The sequence below is a fragment of the Nycticebus coucang genome, chromosome 16 (genome assembly GCF_027406575.1).
Source record: "Nycticebus coucang isolate mNycCou1 chromosome 16, mNycCou1.pri, whole genome shotgun sequence".
NCBI lineage: Eukaryota > Metazoa > Chordata > Mammalia > Primates > Lorisidae > Nycticebus > Nycticebus coucang.
Genome location: NC_069795.1, coordinates 12,693,365 through 12,718,830, shown reverse-complemented (window position 1 = coordinate 12,718,830; position 25,466 = coordinate 12,693,365). Strand labels below are relative to the sequence as shown.

Here is a 25,466-nt window from a genome sequence, read left to right as displayed (position 1 = left end):
TCTATTTTGCTTTTAATTTTTGGGGGAAAGAAGGCAAATTTTCTCACAAGAAAATAAGGTTCTTTTTCAAGAAAGGGGAATGAGGGAACAGAAAAAGGATATGTTATATGGGTATGACTAATGATGTGATCTAAACAAAAAGCAACTTTGACATTAGGAAGATACAGGAAGGAAACTTTACGAGTAAGTTTGAAATTTTTTCCAACTGTACTAGTTATTATTTACATTTCATGTAAGAGATTTATCCCCAAATCACATGAACATTCACAATATTAATACCCACATTAAGGAATGGTTCATTTGTTCCTTGTAACCTTTGATAAAATTAGGAGAGTTAAGTTGCTCCCAAAAAATCCTAAGTGATGACTGGTAAGTCTGTGATATGGATAAAGAAAAATACAACATGGAGCACGGGGAGATAACCTCCAATATACTTTGTGTTTAAGTGACCATTTTTATCAGAGTTTACATCTGTGTAAAGAACCTCCAAATAAATTGGTTCATAACATTCTAAGACCCTGAGATCTCTAATCTTCAAGGGAGAATACACAGAAAACAATAGTTTATGCATTCCTCCAAAAGCTGGCCTTTACCAGAAGTCTTAGCTTAAAACCTTCACAAACAGTATATTGAAAAAAAAAAAAAAAGAAAAAAAAGAAATTTTGGTAGGATTTTTGGTAGGATTACATACTGAGCGAATGTACAGTTTAAACTAAAATATAAACTTCTCTCTAAATTAAAACATCTTAATACTAAATCTGATGACAACTAACTAAAGAAACTCTAGGTTACCATTTCATCAACTTATTACAAAAAATTACCTTGCATTTCTTTTTTCCACATCAGAGCACCCGATACTGTTTCTATAAATTGTATCTGCTAAGTGTACAAGGTATCGACAAAAGTTTTCTAGTTGAGAAATAGTTCTTTCTCCTTTCAGATTCATGAACCACTGTTTGGGGAAACAATTGATTACCTATGGAGAAGAAAGATGCAAAACAAAATAGTCAAAACAGAATAAATGAAAGCATCTACCCTGACTTCAACACAATGCATTATATCAATGAAACAAAATTACACTTGTATCCCATGAACATACAGGGTGGACATAAAGTTTGTGTGCAATTTAAAATAGTTTAACATAGTAAATCACACACGAACTTTATGTTTGCCCTATATATACATATAAAAATACATGAAAAGAAGTTAAATTTGCGCCTGTGGCTCAAAGGAGTAGGGTGCTGGCCCCCTATACCGGAAGTGGCGGGTTCAAACTCAACCCCGGCCAAAAACTGCAAAAAAAGAAAATATCTAAAAGCTAAGTCCAGATCATGGGCATATTGTATTTAATTAGACTTGCTAGCTATTGGGCTCTAAATTACACTGAAGGGATATTTTTTAAAACCTAATTTCCTACATTAACTACACCAATATACCTAAATTTTTACTCCAACTCATGAGTTAAGTACTCAAAGCAAAAGATACACAATTTGGTATTTAAGTAAATTAGTAATATAAAATTAATAACAAATTGCTTCATTTTCCAGTCTTCCAAGATTCCCTAAATTGACTTAATTCTTTTTTTTTTTTCCCCTTTGCCTTTTTTTAAAGACACAGAGTTTCACTCTTACTCTGGCTGGTCTTGAACTCCTGAGCTCAAGCAGTCCAATAACATCATAGTTCATAGCAACTTCAAACTTTTGGGCGCAAGTGATCCTCATCTTAATTTTTCATTTTTAGTAGAGAAGACAGGGTCTCACTCTTGCTCAGGCTGGTCTCAAATTCATGAGCTCAAGCACAATCCAGTTGCCTCAGCCTCCCAGAATGCTAGGATTACAAGCATGAGCTGAATTCTCCTTTATTAACAGCTTTTGAGATATATATATATATATAAATGTGCAGTATAAATATGAAATTGTAGGCCCCCTTCCAAATATTTCCATGAGTTAAGCATCCATGCTGGTAGTGGGAGCCAAACTAGCCCAGACTGAGGTTAAGAGAATAAAGATTTCATTATTCTAGAATTAAAACTGTTAACTAATACCTACAAAAATCTAAAACTGGCCAGGTGCAGTGGCTCATGCCTGTAATACTAACACTCTGGGAGGCTGGGGCAACTGGATTGTGCTTGAGCTCATGAATTTGAGACCAGCCTGAGCAAGAGTGAGACCCTGTCTTCTCTACTAAAAACAAAAAATTAAGACAAGAGGATCACTTGACCCCAAATGTTTGAAGTTGCTACAAACTATGATGCTATGGCACTCTACGCAGGGCAACAAAGTGAGACTCTGTCTCAAAAACAAAACAAAATAAAGCAAAAAAAACTTTTACTAATACATATAAAAAATTAAAACTTTTACTAATATCTACAAAAATGCTAGAGATAGATGGATGGGTACATATTGTAGTACACATTTTTACCGAGGAAAATCTTGTGAGGGTTTGAACTACCTACTTAGGTAAACTGAACCTTACGAAAGTCCAATAATCAAAGGAGATTACATAAAATTCTCAAATCCCTCTTCAAATAAGGAAAACTTAATTCATTTCATCTCATGTACTTTAAAAACTACACTGTATGTCATTTAACTCACATTTTGGGCTTTTTTGATGCTGTCATCTCCATATTCTGAATTCTGAAAAGCCATGAGAATGTATCTATTTAATAAGCCATCTATTGATAACTCCTGAAGAGTTTTATTTGAGAAAATGCCATACCATTGAAGAAAATTCCCTAATAGCTAGAAAGAAGAAAAAACATAATTGAGAGGCAATGTCAAGCAATTAAGTTAAGGTGTAAATTAAATCAGTTGTACAAACACTGTATGAAATATAGTAGATAATGTCTTGCCAAAGTACCAAATAACTACTTTCAAAGGTCCAAATATTTCCTAAAATTACCAAAGAATTGAATTTTAAATTTTATATTAGTTAAAATTTAAATAGACACATGTGACTAACAGCTATAATGCTAGTCAGCACAGACAGGTACAGAACATTTTCCTTCCCTGCAGATAGGCACTCCTAATTCAAAATGTCTCCTCCATTCAAAATTATGCCTAAACTAGTCTATGGCTCTTCCCTCCCAGAAGATGAGAGGTTCTCTTTCTCACTACAACATGCATGGCTACCAGACCTCATGAAACTGGACCAAGATATATCCCTTGGACATCTGAAGCTACATGCATATAAAATGAAAGCCATTTTCATAAAATGGAACTCCCAATCCAATCTACCATAAACATTTCCCAGTTATTTCCTAACACCATCCAACTACTCAGGTCAGAAGCCTGGATATATTTCTGGACCTCTCCCTCAAGTTGTTTCAGTTCCACTGCCATCCAATCCATTCATTTCTCTCAGTTCTCGCTGCTACCCCCTAATCTTAGCTGCCATCATCTCTTTTTCAATCTTGCAGTCATTCCAGTGATATATTATCAAGAACCTAGAATAGCCTTTCTCTAGTCGAGTTCTGCAAGAGACATAAATAAGGGGGGCGGCGCCTGTGGCTCAGTCCGTAGGGCGCCGGCCCCATATGCCGAGGGTGGTGGGTTCAAACCTGGCCCCAGCCAAACTACAACCAAAAAATAGCCGGGCGTTGTGGTGGGCGCCTGTAGTCCCAGCTACTCGGGAGGCTGAGGCAAGAGAATCGCTTAAGCCCAGGAGTTGGAGATTGCTGTGAGCTGTGTGATGCCACAGCACTCTACCGAGGGCCATAAAGTGAGACTCTGTCTCTACAAAAAAAAAAAAAAGAGACATAAATAAATCTACAGAAAATTATTTGAGTGATTCTTTAACTTAATTTTCCAATGATAATACATAGCTAGTACCATTCTAGATGCAAAGGAAAGAGAATTCATTTTACATAATGGAAGCCTTAGGGCATCAGGTGTGAGTCCCAGTTGCAAAGAGTACTCAGAAATCAGACTTGCCTGAGTTAGATTCCCATGTCCACCACCAGCAACAGAATGAACCTTGGCAGGTTGTTCTGTATTTCACTGTCCCAGCAGTAGAGTTTTTAAAAAGTGCCTACCTCACAAAGCTATTCTGAGGATGCCCTATGTAAAAGATGTGGCACCTAGTAAATATACAATAAATATGAGTTACCATTTTCATTATTACTTCAATAATGTATCTCACTTCAATCCAGTATCTCCACATAGTAGACAGACTAATCTTAAAAATGGCAATCTGTTGGCGGTGCCTGTAGCTCAGTGGTTAGGGTACCGGCCACATACACTGAGGGAGGTGGGTCTGAACCTGGCACAGGCCAGCTAAACAACAATGACAACTGCAACAACAACAAAAAATAGCCACGCATTATGGCAGGCACCTGTAGTCCCAGCTACTTGGGAGGCTGAGGCAAGAGAATTGCTTACGCCCCAGAGTTTGAGGTTGCTGTGAGCTGTGACACTATGGCACTCTACTGAGGGCGACATAGTGAGACTGCCTCAAAAAAAAAAAGGCAATCTGAGCAGCGCCTGTGGCTCAAAGGAGTAGGGTGCTGGCCTCACATGCGGGAGATGGCAGGTTCAAACCCAGCCCCGGCCAAAACACACACACACACACACACACACACACACACAAAGACAATCTGTTTATGTCACTTCCCTGCTAAAAAAAAAAGCCCTTCCAGGACCCACACATATATGGTCAACTAATTTTTAGCCAAATCACAAAAGCAGCTCAATGCGGAAAGAATAGCCTTTTCAAAAACTGTTCAAACCGTGAACCTAAATCCAGACCTCATGCCCTATAATAAAAATCAACTAGAAAAGAATCACACACCTAAATGTAAAACTTAAAACTATGAAACTTCTACAAGAAAGTGTAGGAAAATAATTTTGTGGCCTTACATTGGGTAAAGATTTCTTAGATATGGTATAATCCATCATGGGAAAAAATGATCAACTGCACTGCATCATATTAAGGACTTCAGTACATAGAAGACTGTTAAAATTTGCTGCAGACTGAAAAATCTATGCAAATTGTTGTCTGATAAAGGACATTGTTCCAGAACATAGAACTCAAAATTCAAGAAGAAAACCGCCCAATTTAAAACACAAGCACAGATTTGAACAAGACACCTCACAAAAAAAAATAGATGGTAGGGTCAGGTGCGGTGGCTCACGCCTGTAATCCTAGCACTCTAGGAGGCCGAGGCGGGTAGACTGCTTCAGCTTGCAGGTTTGAGATCAGCCTGAGCAACAGCGAGACCCCATCTCAAAAAATAGCTGGGTGTTGTAGCAGGCACCTGTAGTCTCAACTACTTGGGAGGCAAAAGAATTGCTTGAGCCCAAGAATTGGGAGGTTGCTGTGAGCTGTGACGCCATAGCCTTTCTACTGAGGGTGACAAGTGAGACTGTCTCAAAAAAAAAAAAAAAAGAAAAAGAAAAAGAAAAATAGATGGCAAATAAGACACGAAAAATGCAAGTTAAAATCCACAATAAGGGGCAGCACCTGTGGTTCAGTGAGTAGGGTGTTGGCCCCATATACTAAGGGTGGCGGGTTCTAACCCAGCCCTGGCCAAACTGCCACAAAAAAATAGTTGGGCATTATGGCAGGCGCCTGTAGTCCCAGCTACTTGGGAGGGTGAGCCAAGAGAATCACCTAAGCCCAAGAACTGGAGGTTGCTGTGAGCTGTGACACCACAGCACTCTACCAAGAGCAACAAAGTGAGACTTGGTAGACAACTTTTTAAAAACTCTTGTCTCTAAAAAAAAAAAAAAAAATCCACAGTAAGATCCTACACCTTGTGGAATAACAAAAAATGCACTGACAACAGAATGTGTGCTAAGAGTGAGGAATTACTGGAATAATAGAGTATCAGTAAGAATATAATACCACACAGTCACTTTAGAAAATAGATTTGTCTGGCAGCGCCTGTGGCTCAAAGGAGTAGGCTGCCAGTCCCAGATACTAGAGGTGGTGGATTCAAACCCAACCCTGGCCAAAAAAAAAAACTACAAAAAAAAAAAGAAAATAGATGTGTCCAGTTGTTTCACCCAAATGAAACAAAAACTTATATACTCAGAACACCCTTACAGTAGTTTTATTCATAATTACCCAAACTTGAATACAATCCAAGTATCTTTTAATATGGGAATAGATTAAAAAAAAAAAAACAAAAAAACCAACTTTGGTACAACCATACAGCAGAAACAAATCTCAAAATATATTATGAATATATTGTCAAATGAAAGAACCCAGACTCAAAGGACTCCCTACTATGTAATCCATTCACAAGACATTTCTTGGGAAGAAAATCACAGAATATAAACAGATTTGGAAATGGCCAGGAGTTAGGGGTGGGCTTGATTATAAGGGGCATGGAAAATTTGGGGAGACAATAAGTGTCATGCATCTTAATTTTTTTTTTCTTTTGACTCTGTCTCACTTTGTCACCCTGGATAGAGTGCATGACATTACAGCTCACAGCAACCTCAAACTCCTGGGTTTAGGCCATTCTCTTGCCTCAGTCTCCTGAGTAGCTTGGATTACAGGTGCCCACCGCAATGCCTATTTTTGTTGCAGTTTGGCCGGGGCCGGGTTTGAACCCGCCACCCTCAGTATATATGGGGCCAGTACCCTACTCACTAAACCACAGGCGCCACACCATGCGTCTTAATTTTGGTAATGATGACATGACTATACTTGCTTATCAGAATTCACAGGACTATACAATAAAAGAGAAATTTACTGTATGTAAACTATACCTTAAAAAACTTGGAATATAGAATTTTTCCATGTCTTTCTACAACTTTTAGGATAAAGACCCAAGCCTCTAACAAGGCCTACTAGATCCTGTTTTGCCTGGACACCTTTCACTCTCCTAAATCCCAACCACCCTGTACTTATTTTGGTTCCTCTAGTGTAGCCTCCTCTCTCTCACTTCAGGATCGCTATTTATTCCTCCAGTACAATAATATGAACTGCCCAGGTGGAAGGTGATCTTCTGGGACTGGATAGTCCAGGTCTCTGTGCTGTCATCATGTGCTCCAACACTAACTTTCATAACTCATCACACCTGTGATCACCTATTTGTTATCTGCCAACTGTGCTGGACTGTAAACTCCACGAAGGCCCCCTCCACTTCTACCTTATTCAGTGGTATATCCCCCAAACTTAGAAGAGTACCTGCGACAGCAGTCCCCCTTGTCTACAGTTTGTTACCTGATACAGTACATTAAGGTATTTTGAGAGGAAAAAGAGAGATAGAGACATAGAAAGACCACATTCATATAATTTTTATAACAGTACATTACGCATAATTGTTCTAGTTTTATTATTAGTTATTATTGACCTCTCGCTGTACCTAATTTACAAATTAAACTTTATTATAGGTATGTGTGTACAGGCAAAACATAGTATATACAGGGTTTAGTACTATCTGCAGTTTCAGACATCCACCAGGGGTCTTGGAACACATCCCTGTGGATAAGAAGGGACTACTAGGGCCGGGTGTGGTGGCTCACTCCTGTAATCCCAGCACTTGAGAGGCTGAGGTGGATGGATTGTCTGAGCCCAAGAATTGGGAGGTTGCTGTGAGCTGTGACGCCATAGCCTTTCTACTGAGGGTGACAAAGTGAGACTGTCTCAAAAAAAAAAAAAAAAAGAAAAAGAAAAATAGATGGCAAATAAGACACGGAAAATGCAAGTTAAAATCCACAATAAGGGGCAGCACCTGTGGTTCAGTGAGTAGGGCGTTGAGATTGAGACCAGCCTGAGCTAGAGGGAGACCCTGTCTCTAAAAATAGCCAGGTGCTGTGGTAGGCGCCTGTAGTCCCAGCTACTTGGGAGGCTGAGGCAAGAGGATCGCTTGAACCCAAGAGTTTGAGGTTACTGTGAGCTGTGAAGCCACAGCACTCTACCAAGGGTAACAAAATGAGACTCTGTCTCAAAAAAAAAAGAGGAGGGATTACTGTACTCTTATCTGGTTTAGTTATTAGACATTTTGTTGAACACCTTGGATCTTACTTCGAAACTCAGGATTTATTTTCTCTTATTAAAATATCAAACTTGAGGGGCAGTGCCTGTAGCTCAGTGAGTAGGGCACTGGCCCCACATACCGAGGGTGGTGGGTTCAAACCCAGCCCCGGCTAAACTGCAGCAACAACAAAAAATAGCCAGGCGTTATGGCGGGTCCCAGCTACTCGGGAGGCTGAGGCAAAAGAATCGCCTAAGATTTTCATGTATGTATAGCTAAGCCAATGGAGTTAATTAAAAACTGAAATACTTTTCAACATACAACATGAAGTCAAACAAAATCTGAAGTCTTTTGCATAGTTTAAGGACACATACCTTAACCGAAGACCAAAACTGTCGTTGAAAAAACAAGTAAGGCCCAGAATTTTTATTTTCTAAGACACTATTGAAAAAGAGAGAAACATACAATAAGCAAATATTTTTATAAGTAGGTGTCACATGATTACTTCGAGAAACAAAAGTTTTTCTACAAATAAAATAGGTAAACAAAAAATCTTAAGTTTTTCAAACTTTCAAAAGCAATGGAAACTTATTGAGATACTAAAGGTGAACAGAGGATTAATTGCTTTATTCTGCTTAAGGGAACAATCTCCCAACTGTGCTACTATCTTTGGCATATTGGTTTACACTACATAGGTAAATTTGATATTTCAAGCTACCTTCAGTCAGTTTTCCAGAATTTTAGAATTCTATTGTTTTTAACTTTCTTCAGAGTTACTTACTTTTTGGGATATAAGGGCATAAATACATCATCATCTAGAGTTCTTCTCATTCTCAGTAAAAGTGCTTTTAGGTATACCTGAAGAGATAAAAGTAGATCACATATTATCATAAATAAGGACTATGATAATAAAAATAAGCCATGTTCTAAATCATAAACTTTGAAAGTATTAAATTTTGAGTGAATCATTTTCTAAAATTTATTTTCCTCATTGAAGGCCCATAAGCCATTAATACATTTGAGTTCATTCTTCAAAAATCACCAAGCAATAAAGCCACTTAGAAATCTTTCAGTACCTTAGCCTACTACTAAAGATCAGCTACATAATCTTCTCAAAATGAGGTCAATGAAAATTCAACATTAGTAAAAGAGCACCCACATTCTCCACGTTTATACAGCCCATCTGATGTCCACTGAGGAACAGCATCACCTTTCAGTTTGGAAACTAGTTTTATTAAGTAACAGTTGTTCGTATATGCTATTTAAATGTTTTACCATTTAAACCAATTATTAACCATTTTAGTAATTTTACACTTCTCTTTCCCCAAAAATACAGGATTTATTTAATTGATTATTTATTTATTTATTTATGGAGACAGAATCTCACTCTACTGCCCTGGGTAGAGTGCTACGGCATCATCTCAGCTCAAAGCAACCTCAAACTCTTGGGCTCAAGTGATCCTCTTGCCTCGGCCTCCTGAGTAGCTGGGACTATAGGCACCCACCACAATGGCTGGCTAGTTTTTCTAATTTTTAATAGAGATGGGGTCTCCCTCATGTTCCCTCCTGAACTCTGGAGCTCAAGCTATCCACCCACCTCAGCCTCCCAGAGTGCTAGGATTACAGGTGCAAGCCATCATGCCCAGCAAAAAAATACAATTCTTATTGACACATTTGGTTAGTTGGATTAGGAGTGGGGTTGTGGTGGTGAGAAATAGTACAAATGAGAGGCTATCTAAACTGTAGACAGATAGATAACACAAAACACCTTCCTTCCATGTAGATTTTTTTTTTTAATGGAAAACTAGCATCTTAAATTTCATATACTTGAGGCATTCAAAGCTTGAATGGCCTGAGTGGAGAATCAAATTTCTAGCTGGTTTAGAATAATCACTCATTTTTCAACTTTTGCTGATTTTCTTTTTCTCTCTCTTTTTTTTTGAGACAGAGCCTCAAGCTGTCACCCTGGGTAGAGTGCCGTGGCATCACAGCTCACAGCAACCTCCAACTCCTGGGCTCAAGCGATTCTCCTGCCTCTGCCTCCCAAGTAGCTGGGACTATAGGCACAACACCCAGCTGTTTTTTTGGTTGCAGCTGTCGTTGTTTGGCGGGCCAGGGTTGGATTTGATCCCACCAGCTCTGGTGTTTGTGGCTGGCACCTTAGCTACTTGAGCCACAGGCGCTGAACCAACTTTTGCTGATTTACAATAGAATAAGAAAAAAAAACATCTCAAAGATAATAATTAAATTACCTGTGTATTTTTATTTTCTGCATTAACTACTGAAGGATATCCATTTATTAATTTTAGTGTAATTCCAACCATTCTTGAAGTTTGTGTTGTAGAAAAAGGGTCCCACATATTTTCAGCTATCACTATTAAGAAAAAAATAAGATAGGCTGAGATACAGAAGTAAATACACCTTACTTAAATCTAATATCAAGCATTACCCTAGTTATAGACGCAAATTCTAATTTATTGTTCTTTTCTCTATACAATATACCTATTGGTCTTCTTTGTCCTATTAACTGTAGGAATTTTGAGGGATAGCGATGTGGAATGAGAAGAGACTCATCTCATTTATGCTACTCAGAGACAACAGTGATGAGGGGGATTTCTGCCTTGAGTTGTCTCAGCAGCAAGAGTTTCTAACCGAACTCAAAATTTATTTCTAATATAGGTTTCTATATCAATGACTCCTAATCTTTTTTGGAGAAACTGATAAAACTGTACCTAAGATAAATGCATATCCCCTCTCAAACTATGTATTCAGTTTTGCTCCCACAAGCTTTGAGTCTCTAAAACTCAACTATTGATCAAATACTGTCCCCCAACTCCAAGGCCCATCCTGCAAAGGTCTTTGAGTTCCACATGAAACCCCTACCCCTTAGCTATCTCTGAGCCATACAGTAACCATTATTTATCAGGCAACATCCATGAGAAAATATGCTCTGGATTAAAAACTCTCTTTTTTGTTTTGAGACGGAGTCTCACTATGTCACCTTGGGTAGAGTGCTTGGTGTTACAGCTTACAGAAACCTCAAACTCTTAGGCTTAAGCGGTTCTCTTGCCTCTGCATCCTAAGTAGCTGGGACTACAGGCGCCCACCACAATGCTGGGCTATTTTTTTGTTGTTGCAGTTGTCGTTGCTTAGCTGACCCGGGTGGGTTCGAACCTGTCAGGCCTCAGTGCATGTGGCCGGTGCCATAACCACTGTGCTACGGGTGCCGAGACTAAAAACTCTCTTAAAAATAGTTTTGAGAAAGCCAGTGTATTTGAGAACATTCAACTCAGAAAACAGGAGATTTACCTGTTAATTTAGGAAGAATCACCTTTTCCACAATGGTAGGTAGCAGTGCAACATCTACATCATCTTTTTCTTGCTCTCGTTCTTCACATCCATAAAACAGCAAAGACTCAAACCACAGCATATTCTCAAAGTCACGACATTTTGCCTAAAGAATATTAAAATCATTGCCTATACATTTAAAACAGTGGCCATTTCTGCTTCCCGTCATAAGAATAATGGAGACTGGATTTAGCCTTTGGTTGTGAACAATTAAAAACTGGACAAAATGTATGAATCCATTTTTAGACAAGGAACCATAGGCAGCACCAGACTAAAAGGTGGGAATCAAATGAGGTTCAGGACAGCACAGCAGTCCTGCCAAGGGGAAGACAGAGAATGTGGAGTCCAAGGAGGATGGGAGACCTGGAAGCTACAGGGCAGGTGTGGGCCACATAGAAAAACAATCCCAAAATGCACACGGCCTTTAGCTTTTGCTATTTACCAAGATACAACACACAGGGTAAAACTCCACAAGGTCGGGCAAAGATCATCTGGAGCTGAGAGCTGAATGCTCCCCAGAGCTAACATTATTTTCGGTTATGTTCTCAGGACTTGAATTCAGCTTTTCTTTCCTTGGAGTTTACACATTCAACCTAGCCGATCTCAATCATGTCTACAACTCTCCCCATATGTTGGTAACTTCCAAAACCATACTGTAAACACACCACTAGACCTACCTATACAAGCTAATTCTAGTCCCCTCCCTTATACACCAGGCTAGCAAGGCCTTTTGATTCCACCTCCTAAGTTTATCAACTTGTCACACCCTCCTGATTTCCATTACTGATGACTTAGTTCAGGCCTTCATTTTACAACTGCTTCGTTATACTTTCCCATTAGTTTCTAAGTTCCTCTAGGATCAAAGGACTAAGTTCTTTCTACTCATGTTCACATTCCAGTGTCACTATATATAATTTTAGCTGACTGAGAAAGGATTTAAGTTATCAATTGAAAAGCAATAGATAGCATTTTACGGAAGGGATGAAATTTAAGGAAGAGGAGCATAATTATACCCAGATACAATTAATTTTATCTCCCTATCTCCCATGAAAAATCTTTTGCTTAAGCCTACATCTCCAGCTTTGAGATGAAAATTACCCAGATATCAGGTTATGCCTCTTTCTAACAATGACAGAAGCACCTACCTCCAGAGGAGTCCAAGTGAGGAGCTGCAGTCTTATAAGGGGATTGAATAACTTTGGCAAACAAAGGCCAATGTAAGCATCCTTATAGGACATGTAGTATTTTGAACGCCATGCTTCAAACTGTGATTTAATACAGTCGATGGAATAGAAACTTTCGAGGACATCTTCAAAAACTTTGCTGGATTCTTTTGAAATGCGATCTAAAACCAACAATAAAAACCCGCAGAGAATAATAACTTAGTATGAAATAGAAAAAAAGTTCAATATTTTTAGTTTTCTTTGTAGCCTATTAATCACATAGGCTCGCTCATTAATAAAAGACTATTAATAACAATTTAGAAGAAAGGACAAAGGTAGTTTAGGTTTTAATTCATCTATTATGCAATCTAAGATACAGCCAGTCCTTGTTTTGAACAGTTTCATTATATGCAATTTTCTGTTACCATGATTTAGCCAAATAATACCTGTACCCCAACAACATGGTTTGAATTTCAGTTACCTGTTATATTACATGTAACTGCATAAATATAAATGCTTTGATGCTAGCGTTAGTCCACAAATCACTGTATAAATAACATCTATGCATCATGATCAATGACACTGCCTCTTTCAAAGTTGGTTGGTGATTACAATAACACCAGAAAAGTCTCAGCTGAATGGATGCTAGGATGTTTAAGGGAGCATTTATTTGGGAATAAGATATTATCATGATGCCACAGATGACTTAGAAAAAGGAAATCTTTCTAAGGGAGAGATTAAGTCCTAACAAACTTCATTGCAAGATCAATCTTAACATCACTAACAGTGGGGCAATCTAACATGTTTCATGTGCTATCACATAAGAAACAGCATCTTGTATGAAGTATTCTTGCTAAAAAATAAGTTTAACCTTAATGCAATCAAACCTTTAGACCTTACAAGAAATACTAAGAATGGAAGAACAAGTTAAACAGTACCCTGAGAAAACATACAGACAAATCCAGAATGTAGGACGTTCTATAAGACAAGTGGCCTGGTCTCTTCAAAAAGTTAATGTCCTAAACAAATTCTAGGGGTGTGTGAATATGCAGAATACTCATTTATTCCAGATGAAAAATTGCGACAACCGAATGTGTGGCTCCTGGTTTGAAAAATATAAACAAACCCACAAAATAAGCCATAAAAAATTCCAAAAGTTTATTTTTGAGATTCCATTGAGGAAAATTAAATATGAGCATGATATTAATATTCTTAGGTGTGATAATGGCAATATTATAATGAAAAATATCCTCACTCTTAGGAGAAACATGCTGAAAATTTTAGGAGTGAAGTCCATGACGTCTGTAGGTTACTTTCTAAATGGTTCAGCAAAACACACACAATTACAAAGACGCAGCAAACTTGGTGAAACAGCAAGTGTTCAGTCTGAGTGACAGGTATAAGAGTGCTTGCTTGGCTATTCCTGAACATTTTCTATATATTTACAAATGATTACCATAAAAAAAGTGGGAGAAAAAGAAGATTCTCCAACTAAGTTTCTTTCTTTTCTTTTTTTTTAGAGACAGAGTTTCACTTCGTTATCCTCAGTACAGTGCTGTGGCGTCATAGCGCACGGCAACCTCAAACTCTTGGGCTCAAGTGATTCTCTTGCCTCAGCCTCCAAAGTAGGTGGGACTACAGTTGCCCACCACAACACCCAGCTATTTTTAGAGATGGGGGTCTTGCTCTTGCTTAGGCTGGTCTCGAACTTGTGAGCTCAAGCAATCCACCTGTCTCAGCCTCCCAGAGTACTAGGGTTACAGGCTTGAGCCACTATGCCTAGTCTCCTAATTAAGTTTCAAATGGCTTGCAGCCAATCCAAATAATTACGGACAAAGACAGGAAATGAAGACTTTCATGTGAAGATCCCTCTGGAAATGCCTGGCACATTAACTATTCCTCTAGGTTGAAATGATTTATAACTCCATAAATCAGGAGTATTCTCAGGCTAGAGAGGCTGACATTGAGAGCTGCTCTCAGGATCTGACGCATTTTTTTTTAAATTTTTATTTTTATTTTTACATATACATGTGTTTATTAGGTTTCCATTTTTTGCCTCCACAAAATTAAAGAGGCTTAAAATTTAATAACAATAACAATGTTTAAGATAAGGATTAGAAACAAAAACCTCCTCGTAAAGAATGAACAAACAAATACATTCAGAAAAGAAATCAGAGAATTGCTGCATCGAAATATTAAGCAATAATAATAATAAGGCAAAGAAAGTAACATTCACATTGTCAAATAAGAGTATGTCTATTACAGAATGCTTTGACTCTGAGATTCAGTATGGAGTCATCAGTTAAATTCTTATTTTTTATTAAGTCTCAAAAATAGACAACTAATATTTACAAATAAAAGTAAAATATAATTTCAAACAACAGATCATGCCAAATCTTACAGACAACAGAAAAAGAAGAAATACTTCAAAATCATTCTACTTGATCTGGGTATACCTGATAATAAAACTGAAGAGAATGTATTATTATAAAGAAATTATAAACATATTTCACTTATAAATGAGGATGCAATATCCCAAACAACATATTAACAAGTTGAATTAAAAATTAATGTTTAAGTAATGTACTTTGGTCAAAATTAAATCCAATTTATATGAGAATTAGTCACTATTTTCTTGTTTTTTTTTTCCTTCTTTTCCTTTCCCTTCACACATTATTCTTTTTTTTTTTTGTAGAGACAGAGTTTCACTTTATTGCCCTCGGTAGAGTGCCGTGGCATCACACAGCTCACAGCAACCTCCAACTCCTGGGCCCCAGGTGATTCTCCTGCCTCAGCCTCCCGAGTAGCTGGGACTACAGGCGCCCGCCACAACGCCCGGCTATTTTTTGTTGTTGTTGCAGTTTGGCCGGGGCTGGGTTTGAACCCGCCACCCTCTGTATATGGGGCCGGCGCCCTGCTCATTGAGCCACAGGCGCAGCCCCACACATTATTCTTAGTAAAGCATCACAGGAATGGAGAAGTATGAATCCTATGTATTCAATTTTGATACGAGGACAATTAATGACAATTAATGACACAGTGGGGCATGGGGTAAGGAGAGACCAGACAGAAAAGGAGGGAGTGGGTGACGGAAAGGAAAAGGATCTGACACATTTTTTCGTCACTTAAAATACCACATTCTAAAGAATAGTATTGTTTATTATGCAAGTACTCACAAGAAAACCCCATGACAAAGTGTTACCCCTAATTTTGAGAATTCATCACAACATTCACTACTAAAAATGGGTACAAGTTCTTGCAATTTAACAAAAAAGTGTGGGCCAGGTGCAGTGGCTCACACCTATAATCCTGGCGCTTTGGTAAGCCAAGGCCAAGGTGAGGATCCCTTGAGTTCAGAAGTTTGAGACCAGCCTAAGCAAGAGTAAGACCCAATTTCTACTAAAAAAAAGGAAAAAAAAATTACATATATATACATATACATATAAAACATGGTATTGATATATACATAAAAAATAAAAATAAATTTAAAAAATTAGCTGAGCCTTGTGGTGGGTGCCTATAATCCTAGCTACTAGGGGCATGAGGATTGTTTGACCCCAAGAGTTTGAGCTTACTGTGAACTAGGCTGATAACCACAACACTCTAGCCTGGGCAACAGAGTGAGACTCTGCCTCTAAACATAACAAACAAATAAATAAATAAATAGTGTGGTTCTAATGTAGAAGCCACAAAGATTCAAACCATTTCACAGTAAAAACCATACCCAAGCAGAAACCAAACTGACAACAAGTTTCATTTCCAAATAAATGTCTAACCTTTTTCCAGATTGAAATTAGTAATATCTGTAGAAGTTTCTTCATCATCACTGGAAAGGCCTTCAAGGTGATCTGCCATCTTACCGGTTTGTTCTCTGGCTTGTCTACGACGAGTCCTGAATAACAAACATTAAGTTTCCAAATCAGATAGATAAAAAAAAATTCCTCCCTTCCTAAACCAATGGCAAACATTTTTAGAATCACCTCCGAGCCTCCCGCTCTGCAATCCGGCGTTTTGCATGCTCTTGATACAGTGCCCGATCTCGTCCAAAAGAATCAAGATTTGGTGCCATCAGGGCTTTATCTGTAAAACAACAATGGTTAAAATTAAAAGCCTTCCTTCAATAATTTTGAGGAAAGAGTTTGCACAGAATAAGCCATTATGTTAGACTGCCTGCTAATCTCAACAGCAGGATTCTGCAATAACTGGTAAACTGGGTAGTTTAAAACAAATCTCAGTGTTATTCTGGGTTCCCATGAAAAGAAGCAGAAAAGTTCAAGAACTGAATTATTTTGTAAGGGTTCACCAACCCTACACATATGCAACTGGGCTCACTCACTATTTTTATGTTTAAGTGGCAAGACTAGTTTACCCTATCATGATTACCAGATAAAAATAAAAATTACCTGAGCAAAGGGAAAAATAACAGATTACATTTTTAAGGAAGAACTTATGCATCACATATTGAATGATATGAAATGACAGCAAAGAAACACAGGAAGACTTAAGAAAACAGCTTTGTTGCAAGAATTTAATAACATCCTGTTTTATTCTAGTTTTGCTTTGTATACATTTATTCTTTATTACTATTTTTAGAACAAGGCAAGAGTATAGGTTAAAAACTATACGAAGAGAACCAACTTAACACACTGTACAACACTACTCTTTCATAGTACAACTTGCCTTATTTCCTTTTCTTTCCTCTTGTCCATCTCTCTTTAAACTTTCTAGGGTTAAATTTTCTAGCTTTAGTTTACAATTCTTCCATTAAGTTTATATTTCAGTTACCATGTTTTTAGTTTCCAACAGGTGGTTCTTCTTCCTACAATGTTCCTTTTCTGTAGCATTTTATACTGGTACTAAGATACTTCCCATTATCTTTAAAACATATCAGTTATGGCCAGGCATGGTGGCTCACACCAGTAATCCTAGTACTCTAGGAGGCTGAGGCGGACGGATTGCCTAAGCTCAGGAGTTTTGAAACCAGCCTGAGCAAAAGCAAGATCCCAGCTCTAAAAAATAGCCAGGAGCTGTGGCGGGTGCCTGTAGTTCCAGCTACCACGGAGGCTGAGGCAAGAGAATCGCTTTGAGCCCAAGAGTTTGAGGTTGCTGTGAGCTACGATGCCACAGCACTCTACCAAGGGCAACAAAGTGAGACTGTCTCAAACAAAACAAAACAAAGTATCAGTTATGTTTTCAAGTTTTCTGCTGCCACCAACAGTTTCCTTAAGTCCTTTGGTTCTATTGCTTGTGCAGGTGTTTATGATGATCATTAATTGCCTTTTCACATGTAAGAGTCAGGGTCTAGCCAAGGGTCCTCAAACTACGGCCCACGGGCCACATGAGGCAGTGTGATTGTATTTGTTCCTGTTTTGTTTTTTTACTTCAAAATAAGATATGTGCAGTGTGTATAGGAATTTGTTCATAGGTTTTTTTTTTTAAACTATAGTCCGGCCCTCCAATGGTCTGAGGGACAGTGAATTGGCCCCCTGTTTAAAAAGTTTGAGGACCCCTGGTCACTGGGCGCAGTGACTCATGCCTGTAATCCTAGTACTCTGGGTGGCTGAGGCTGAACGATAGCTTGAGGTCAGGAGTTTGAGAACAGCTTGAGCAACAGCAAGACCCCATCACTAGTAAAAATAGAGAAATTAGCTGGGCATGGTGGTAATCCCATCTACTTGGGAGGCTGAGGCAGGAGGATCACTCAAACCCAAGAGTCTGAAGGCGCTGGGAGCAAGGCTGAGGCCATGGCTCCTCTAGCTCAGGTGACAAAGCAAGGCTCTGTCTCACAAAAAAAAAAAAAAATACATATATAATAAAGAAAGAAAAAGAAAAGGACCTCTCTTACCTCTTGCATAGGGTAGAAGAAGGGATGGGGAAAATCTATCTGCTATACTTCCCTCATTTCTACATTTTAGTTCCACACTATGAAGATATCATTGAAAATATTTCTATATTCAATGGCTGGGCGTAGTGGCTCTCGCCTGTAATCCCAGCACTTTGGGAGGCCGAGGTGGGCAGATCACCTGAGCTCACAGGTTGGAGACCAGCCTGAGCTAGAGCAAGATGCCATCTCTAAAAATAGCCAGGTGTTGTGGCATGCGCCTGTAGTCCCAGCTACTTGGGAGACTGAAGTAAGAGAATCGCTTGAGCCCAAGAGTTAGAGGTTGCTATGAGCTATGACGCCAGGGCACTCTACTGGGGGCAACAAAGTGAGACTCTGTCTCAAAAAAAAAAAAAAAAGAAAGAAAGAAAGAAAAAATATACAATAGCAATAAGAAATTAACAATCTAAGGAACTGGGGAAGGGGGGTTTTCATGCAAGATGAAAGACATCCATTTAAGACACTGTTGGTTAGCACTTCTACTGATTAAAAAAACCACAAACACTTGGTGCGCATTTTTTCTCTAATATCAAAAATGTTTGTGGGCTAGGCACAGTGGCTCATGCCTGCAATCCTAGTACTCTCAAGAGGCCTAGGCAGGTAGACTGCCTGAGCTCACAAGTTTGAGATCAGCCTGAGCCAGAGCGAAACCTTGTCTCTAAAAATAGCTGGGCATTGTGGCGACCCAGCTACTTGGGAGGCTGAGGCAACGGAATCATTTGAACCCAAAAGTTTGAGGCTGCTGTGAGCTAGGACGCCACAGCACTCTACCGAGGGTGACAAAGTGAGACTGTGTCTCAAAAAAAAAGACCAAAATCAGCAGCAGGAAAAACAAAACCAAAAATCAGCTCTTACTTCAGAGTATTCTATTCTAGACTCTACTATTTCTAAAAGCTGACTATTTAAAAAAGTTTTCATTCATTCAAAATAACTCTGATATAAGGAAGGAGATATTCCAGAGTTCACCAATTATAATGAAAGATTACTACAGTAAACAAAAAAGATGCCCCAGCCACACCACAACTGTTGAGTTTACTGTACACCCTAGATGAAATAAATAAATTAGCTAAAATATTCCAAACTATATAGAAATAATTCCTCTTTCCTGATATCTTTCATTAACAAAATATTTTCAAAATTAATTCATTACATAATAAATATTTAACCATTGCTATATTTATAGGTTTCATAAAATATATATTAGGGGAAGACAAGTGAGTCTAGATGACTCAAGTGATAACTTTATTTCTACAAGAATCTAACATGAATTTCAGGCTATTTACTCCTTTAAAAGAAAAGATCAGAAAATGAATTGATTCTTCAGTGTCCCATGTAATTCTCCTCAAATCTTTGACAATTGATGTATACTCTCCTAGGATAGTATTTTTCACTTTCTCATTATCTTCCAAATTCCAACTTTCAATCTAATTAACAGACACCATTCAACTCTTCAAATTCTATGTTAAGAGCTCCATATTTTGAATAACAGATTGTAGATAGGTTAAGGTATTTGATGAAATGTATCTTTCACACAAAACATCTAAAAGAAAATGACTTCCCTTCCAAGTGTAATGGTTACCTGTGTTCTGCCCCAGAAATCTGGTTGTCTGGATCAAAAGTGATATGGGAAGGATCCATTAGTCATTTAGGTGCCCAATCTCAATAATTCAATTTATACTTAATGGCAAAAACAGAAGATCAAAGCCATTTATATGGCTCACAGCTGACTCTTGCTCAGCTGAGGGCCATATTACCATTGCTTTATGCCTCTCCAAACCCTATCTGACAACAGGAGGATGTTTTCTCAGGGATCCAAAGTATCTCTGACTTAGAGGGCACCCTGTAGGGGAAAGCTTTGTTCTCAGAAAGAATAACTTTAAGGTCCTTTTGCACTTGGATTACCTCCGATCATGTTTAAAATGCAGATTTCTGGACACCAAAGACCTGGCATCTCTAGGGCTAGGAAACCTGCATTTTAAATATCAGGTAACTGTGATTGTGATGTACTCTTCCATTTGTAATTGGTGACAAAGGGAGCAAAGAGATAATAAAAGAAGTAACAAGGAATCCACACGAAAACATTCCTACCAGGGCATTCGAGAATATGAAGGGAAATGGGAAAAAATAAAAGTTCTCAGGAAAACTATTTAAAAAGTGGTTCCAATTAGTTTTGGTTTTCTATAACACACGTCATAATCAAAGTAATATAAATTCAATTTCTACATTTTTACACAAAATTTCCAGTACTGTAGGCATAAAATAACTTACTAAAAAATCTAGTACATAAGGCAAACTAGAGAAAGGAACATCTAAAAAGAAAATTTAAAAAGACCACTTTATCCAAAGGGTGAAGCTCAAAACTCCCCTCATCTTGGAGTTGTGTCATTTTATTATATACAGCTCCTAACCATTCCCCACAAAATTTCCCAGTCCCCAAACTCAAAAATTTTCACTGTCATCAACAATAGCATTTGTACTGGTGTTATTAACAGGATGAAATGGAAATTAAAAAAATAAATTAGGGCCAAACAGTGGTTTTAAGATAAAATACTGATAGTGTCTTTTCTATACTCTAAAAGAGGATGAAAAAACATGCCCAAAGAAGAATAAGATTGATAGAATATTAGCACATGTATTTTGAGCTCCCTTGTGAAGCTATATATTCTTAAAAGCAATTCAAAGACATGCTTTTATAATTTTTAGATCTACCTGACATAATAGTGAGAAAGTTTTCTTTAAAAAAAAAAATACTCTGAGCTCTCTAATTTTTAATTAGGCTGCACTAAGTAAACAAGGTTGTTTAATGAATAATAAAAACCTTCAAGATGGACTGACTTGAATGGCTTGAAAACTCCGAAGATTCATCTTTAATATCATCTTGTCGTCTTTGGACAAGGCGGGAAGCTCGCTGTTTGTACAGCTGATGTATTGCTGATTCAAGTTCATTAATCAGTGGCACCTGTGAAAATACAACACACTCCGTAACACCAAACTCCTTGGCTGCTTACTTATTTGAGGATTCCATACTATTTCCGGATTTCTGAAAAAGTACCCTCTCTATGGACAGAATATTCACAAATCCCCAATAGCACACAATTACCAATTCAGTTTTGTAATGTTTAGAGAGCATGACTTCTTCCTTTAATCCACGTATAGAGCTATAATTATTGGAGCAAAAGTTTGGTTAAGAAATGTAACATTTCAATATTAAAAGAACAAGTAAATGTCAAAAATCTAAGTATACATGTCTTTTTTAATGTCTATTTTCCAGCAGCATGATCTGCATTGCAATTTTTGTAGTTTAAAGTAAATAAACCTTTATTGCTGTGCAATATAAAAAAATGCATCTGCTGTGAATAGGTAAAAGCAAGAGTCTGCCAGCTGCTCACTTTTGGACATTCCAACTGCTCTGCCACTCATATATACCAAGTATCTTACAGTAATCAAAAGTATCTTACTGTAATCAAACTACTTTGCAGCTTTATTACACATTTTAAGCATATGATTATGCTTAACAGAATGATTTATACGGCAAATAAAATTTCTAGCTATGATTAACCTGTCTGAAATCAATATATACCTTACAAGAAAGTTCTTCCCTTCCTATCAAATGTTTAAATTTGTAATGAAATTCTTCACATAGATTGTCAGCTCACAAAGTTTTTTTCATGTTAATATTTATAACTAAAGCATTTACTTGATTCACATTGAATATAAAAAGCTTATAAAACATGAGATTTAACTTTAAAAAAAAAGCAGAAAATTTTCTCTTTATAAATACCTTATGTTATAACCAAATGCTATGAAACTTTCACAAAACACTAATGACCACTACACATACCTGAGGAAACCAGAAATTCTAGTTTCCTGGTGGTTAGTGCAAATGGAAAACACATTATTTAGAGTTTGGGAACACTGGCACCAAGTGTTATAGCAGCTTCCTGAACTGAACAGACTGCAAATGGAAAATAAAAAAAGGCAGGTGGAATACAAAGATGTCTATAATAAAAGCAATTTATAACTTGTATGATTCCCTTGCAAAAGTAGCAAATGTTCACAGAAAGGTCAAACTGATGGGAGTCATATGCCACACCATAAGCAACAATGTCCCCAAATCTGCAATGATTATCCTTGACAGCTGAGTCCAGAGATTCTATCATTAAAATTTATTATAATCTGATGTTTTTAGTAATTACAGCTATAATTTACATTTTCCCACCCACTCACTGAAAAAAAAAAAGAAAGAAAGATGCAGGACCTAAGACAAATGTATCTCAGATGTATTCTTTCAGTCCTGGAGATTGTTAACCTTCCGTAAGAGCCCCATGTCTCAGCTGGCATCACATAGATTTTAATTTTCTAATTTATAATTAAGATTCTGACAGTGTATTCTTTCTTTTTAGGAAGTGGAATGTCTTTAACAAAGCCCAGACAAAAATTCTATTGAGAATAAAAGATCTAAACTATATTTCAGCTCCCATTCAAGTTTCCTTAACAATATTGATTTATCTCAAGAGTCTGCATCTTGGGTGGCACCTGTGGCTCAGTCGGTAGGGCGCCGGCCCCATATACCGATGGTGGCGGGTTCAAACCTGGCCCCGGCCAAATTGCAACCAAAAAAAAAAAAAAAAGCCGGGCGTTGTGGCGGGTGCCTGTAGTCCCAGCTACTCAGGAGGCTGAGACAAGAGAATCGCTTGGGCCCAGGAGTTGGAGGTTGCTATGAGCTGTGTGAGGCCACAGCACTCTACCGAGGGCCATAAAGTGAGACTCTGTCTCTACAAAAAAAAAAAAAAAGAGTCTGCATCTTGACTCTTGACAGTTTCTTTACCCTCTCCAAACTCAAGGCTGTTATTGATTATTACTATTTTAGAACCAAATTTAAGGCAAAGAACACAAGAAAATAGATGATTATAAGGAAATAAAGCAATGGAAAGTTCAAATGATTTACAAATAATTTAAAATCTAAGTTAAAAAACCATTTACATCTGTATAAGGAAAAAACAAAGGAAATCTTTTACCTTTTTAGTCTTACCCTGAAATATTTTTATAGTATAATAACTAAACTGAACATTTAAATCTATCCAGCTGTTTCGAAATATTCCCAAGAAGATATTACCAACTCAGCAGCATTATTAATAAAACTGAAGTCATATGAAGATGTCAAAATGAAATAAAACACTCATCTTTAAAAGAAGGTATCTCTCTTATAATATGTAGTAGCTGTATAATACATAAGATTTAAGACCTGCTGCAAAAACACTGAAGTGACTATACCCAATTAACACAATCTACAAGAATCTAATCAAGGAAAGATGAAGAGTACTAATAATTCAGCAATTAAAAACTATATAAATTAGGTATCCTACTGTTCTTTTAAATTCAAGAATGGTATGATCTAGCCATCACATTACTGTCAAATTTTTTAGTGTTAACTGCGTTTGCAATTACAAGTGTCTTTGTTTATTCAAGGTAAGTTCCAAATCAAAGGCCAAGATACTTCAACATTCTCCCCAAGGAAAACCTCACTTACAAAACATAGTTCAAAAAAAAGATCCCCTCTCTAATTACAAAGGTTAAGAAACCAGCTCCCACCATGCCCACTGGGCTCAGAAGGCTTTACCAGTAAGGACACAACTGTCAGCTCTGACACTCAGGTTCCAGTTCCAATCTTGACTCCAGCTCCTTGCATAAAGGAATACAATCAAGTCTATGCTTCTTTCCCAACCTAAGTGACTGATCAGCCGGATGAACTATCGTAACACAGACTCAAAATGCTTCTCCAGAAACCAGGTGATAAGAATAAAACATGATAAATCCTATAGAGAGTACATGGCGAATGCTGTCTCATCCTGAATCCGACCACAGACTGACTGGAACCTTTAAGATTCATTAGGAAGACACACTCTGGCAATAATGTTCTTTTGCCAACCTTTGGTTTTCCAGTAGTGAAGCAAACAGATTAAAAAAAAAAAAAAAGCAAGGAAAAAAAGTTAAAATTCTCATTTAACTGCACTATGTGCTTCTAGAGTCTATTCTACTCTGCATAACCAAAGACAAGAGGAAATGTACCTTCCAATCCAAAGATCAGAGATAGGAAATTTGAAGACCATAATTTTAATTTTTTAAAAAGATAAGGCTACAAAGTCCACTTATGCTTACAAACCAGCATCAAACAGTACCTTTAATTTTAAAGAAAAATCAATTATGAGGTCACCTGAAGAATTAGGTGTGCACCTAATTTTTAAAAATGCAAATAATAAATGATGTAATAGAATGCAAAAAATTGTGCCAACTACCATACTGAAAGAAATGAACTTGGAAGAAATTAGACCTTAGAAGAAACTATGTTCAATAAATGGTTTCTGAAATGAATAAAGCATAGGCTTATTGAGATGAAAACTATTAGCAGTAATGGTAACCAACTACTAGAGTGAAAAAAAGAAAAAGACTAATAAACATTTGCAACTTTATGCATATTTAGAATTACTGGTAGAAACCGTTTAAAAAATAAGTTTAGATCTGAACCATATAAAAGAAAATTTCATTAGATGAGTCCCTTACATTCTAGTAATTCAGTGTGCCAAATAATCTAGCATTATATTGAGATAAGACTCGCCAAAGCCTTATTTAAATGTGCTTTGAGGTATTCTTTTTTTCATTTCAACAAAGATACTATAATGTTCTCAAGTGATAATGTCACTAACGAAGTGAAAGAAATGAAGCACAACTTTCATCACTTCTAAAGTTGAATTCTGTGGATATATTCTGATAAGTACAGAACATTCTACACACGGCCATGGAGACCTTCCTAATTTTGCCTTATTCAAAGAGATTAATATTTTTGCATTCTTACCTTTTCACTGAAACACTCAAGCAAGTCTTGGACATACCCTCGCATTTCTTGCAAAAATTTATACCGTTCACCAATACCCCCAGAAGACCCTTCTAATCTTTCAATAGCCCTGGTCGAATCCACTCGGCTTTGCAGATGTTTCTCATGCTGCTGTCGATTTGTTTTGTGCAATTCTTTCATGGAGTCCAACCTTAAGAACACAAAAGGATAAATATAACACATTTACATCCAAAAGTCTATGCTCCGCGGACTCTTGCAATATAATAATGCATTTAGTTCCACTATTAGAACATA

General features: G+C 37.4%; 1 protein-coding gene across 1 annotated transcript in view; it reads right to left on the bottom strand.

Moving 5' to 3' along the window:
- The window catches only part of PAXBP1 (PAX3 and PAX7 binding protein 1), a 45,310-nt gene that overhangs the window by 2,522 nt on the left and 17,322 nt on the right, over nucleotides 1-25,466 (bottom strand). The window contains exons 7-17 of the mRNA XM_053565167.1: nucleotides 25,173-25,362; nucleotides 21,155-21,278; nucleotides 16,419-16,518; nucleotides 16,215-16,330; nucleotides 12,421-12,620; nucleotides 11,237-11,381; nucleotides 10,180-10,301; nucleotides 8,709-8,785; nucleotides 8,302-8,368; nucleotides 2,595-2,741; nucleotides 822-976 (exon numbers count right to left, since the gene is read on the bottom strand). Of these exons, the coding sequence (XP_053421142.1) occupies nucleotides 822-976; nucleotides 2,595-2,741; nucleotides 8,302-8,368; nucleotides 8,709-8,785; nucleotides 10,180-10,301; nucleotides 11,237-11,381; nucleotides 12,421-12,620; nucleotides 16,215-16,330; nucleotides 16,419-16,518; nucleotides 21,155-21,278; nucleotides 25,173-25,362 (1,443 nt within the window). The remainder of the gene's footprint in view (nucleotides 1-821; nucleotides 977-2,594; nucleotides 2,742-8,301; nucleotides 8,369-8,708; nucleotides 8,786-10,179; nucleotides 10,302-11,236; nucleotides 11,382-12,420; nucleotides 12,621-16,214; nucleotides 16,331-16,418; nucleotides 16,519-21,154; nucleotides 21,279-25,172; nucleotides 25,363-25,466) is intronic.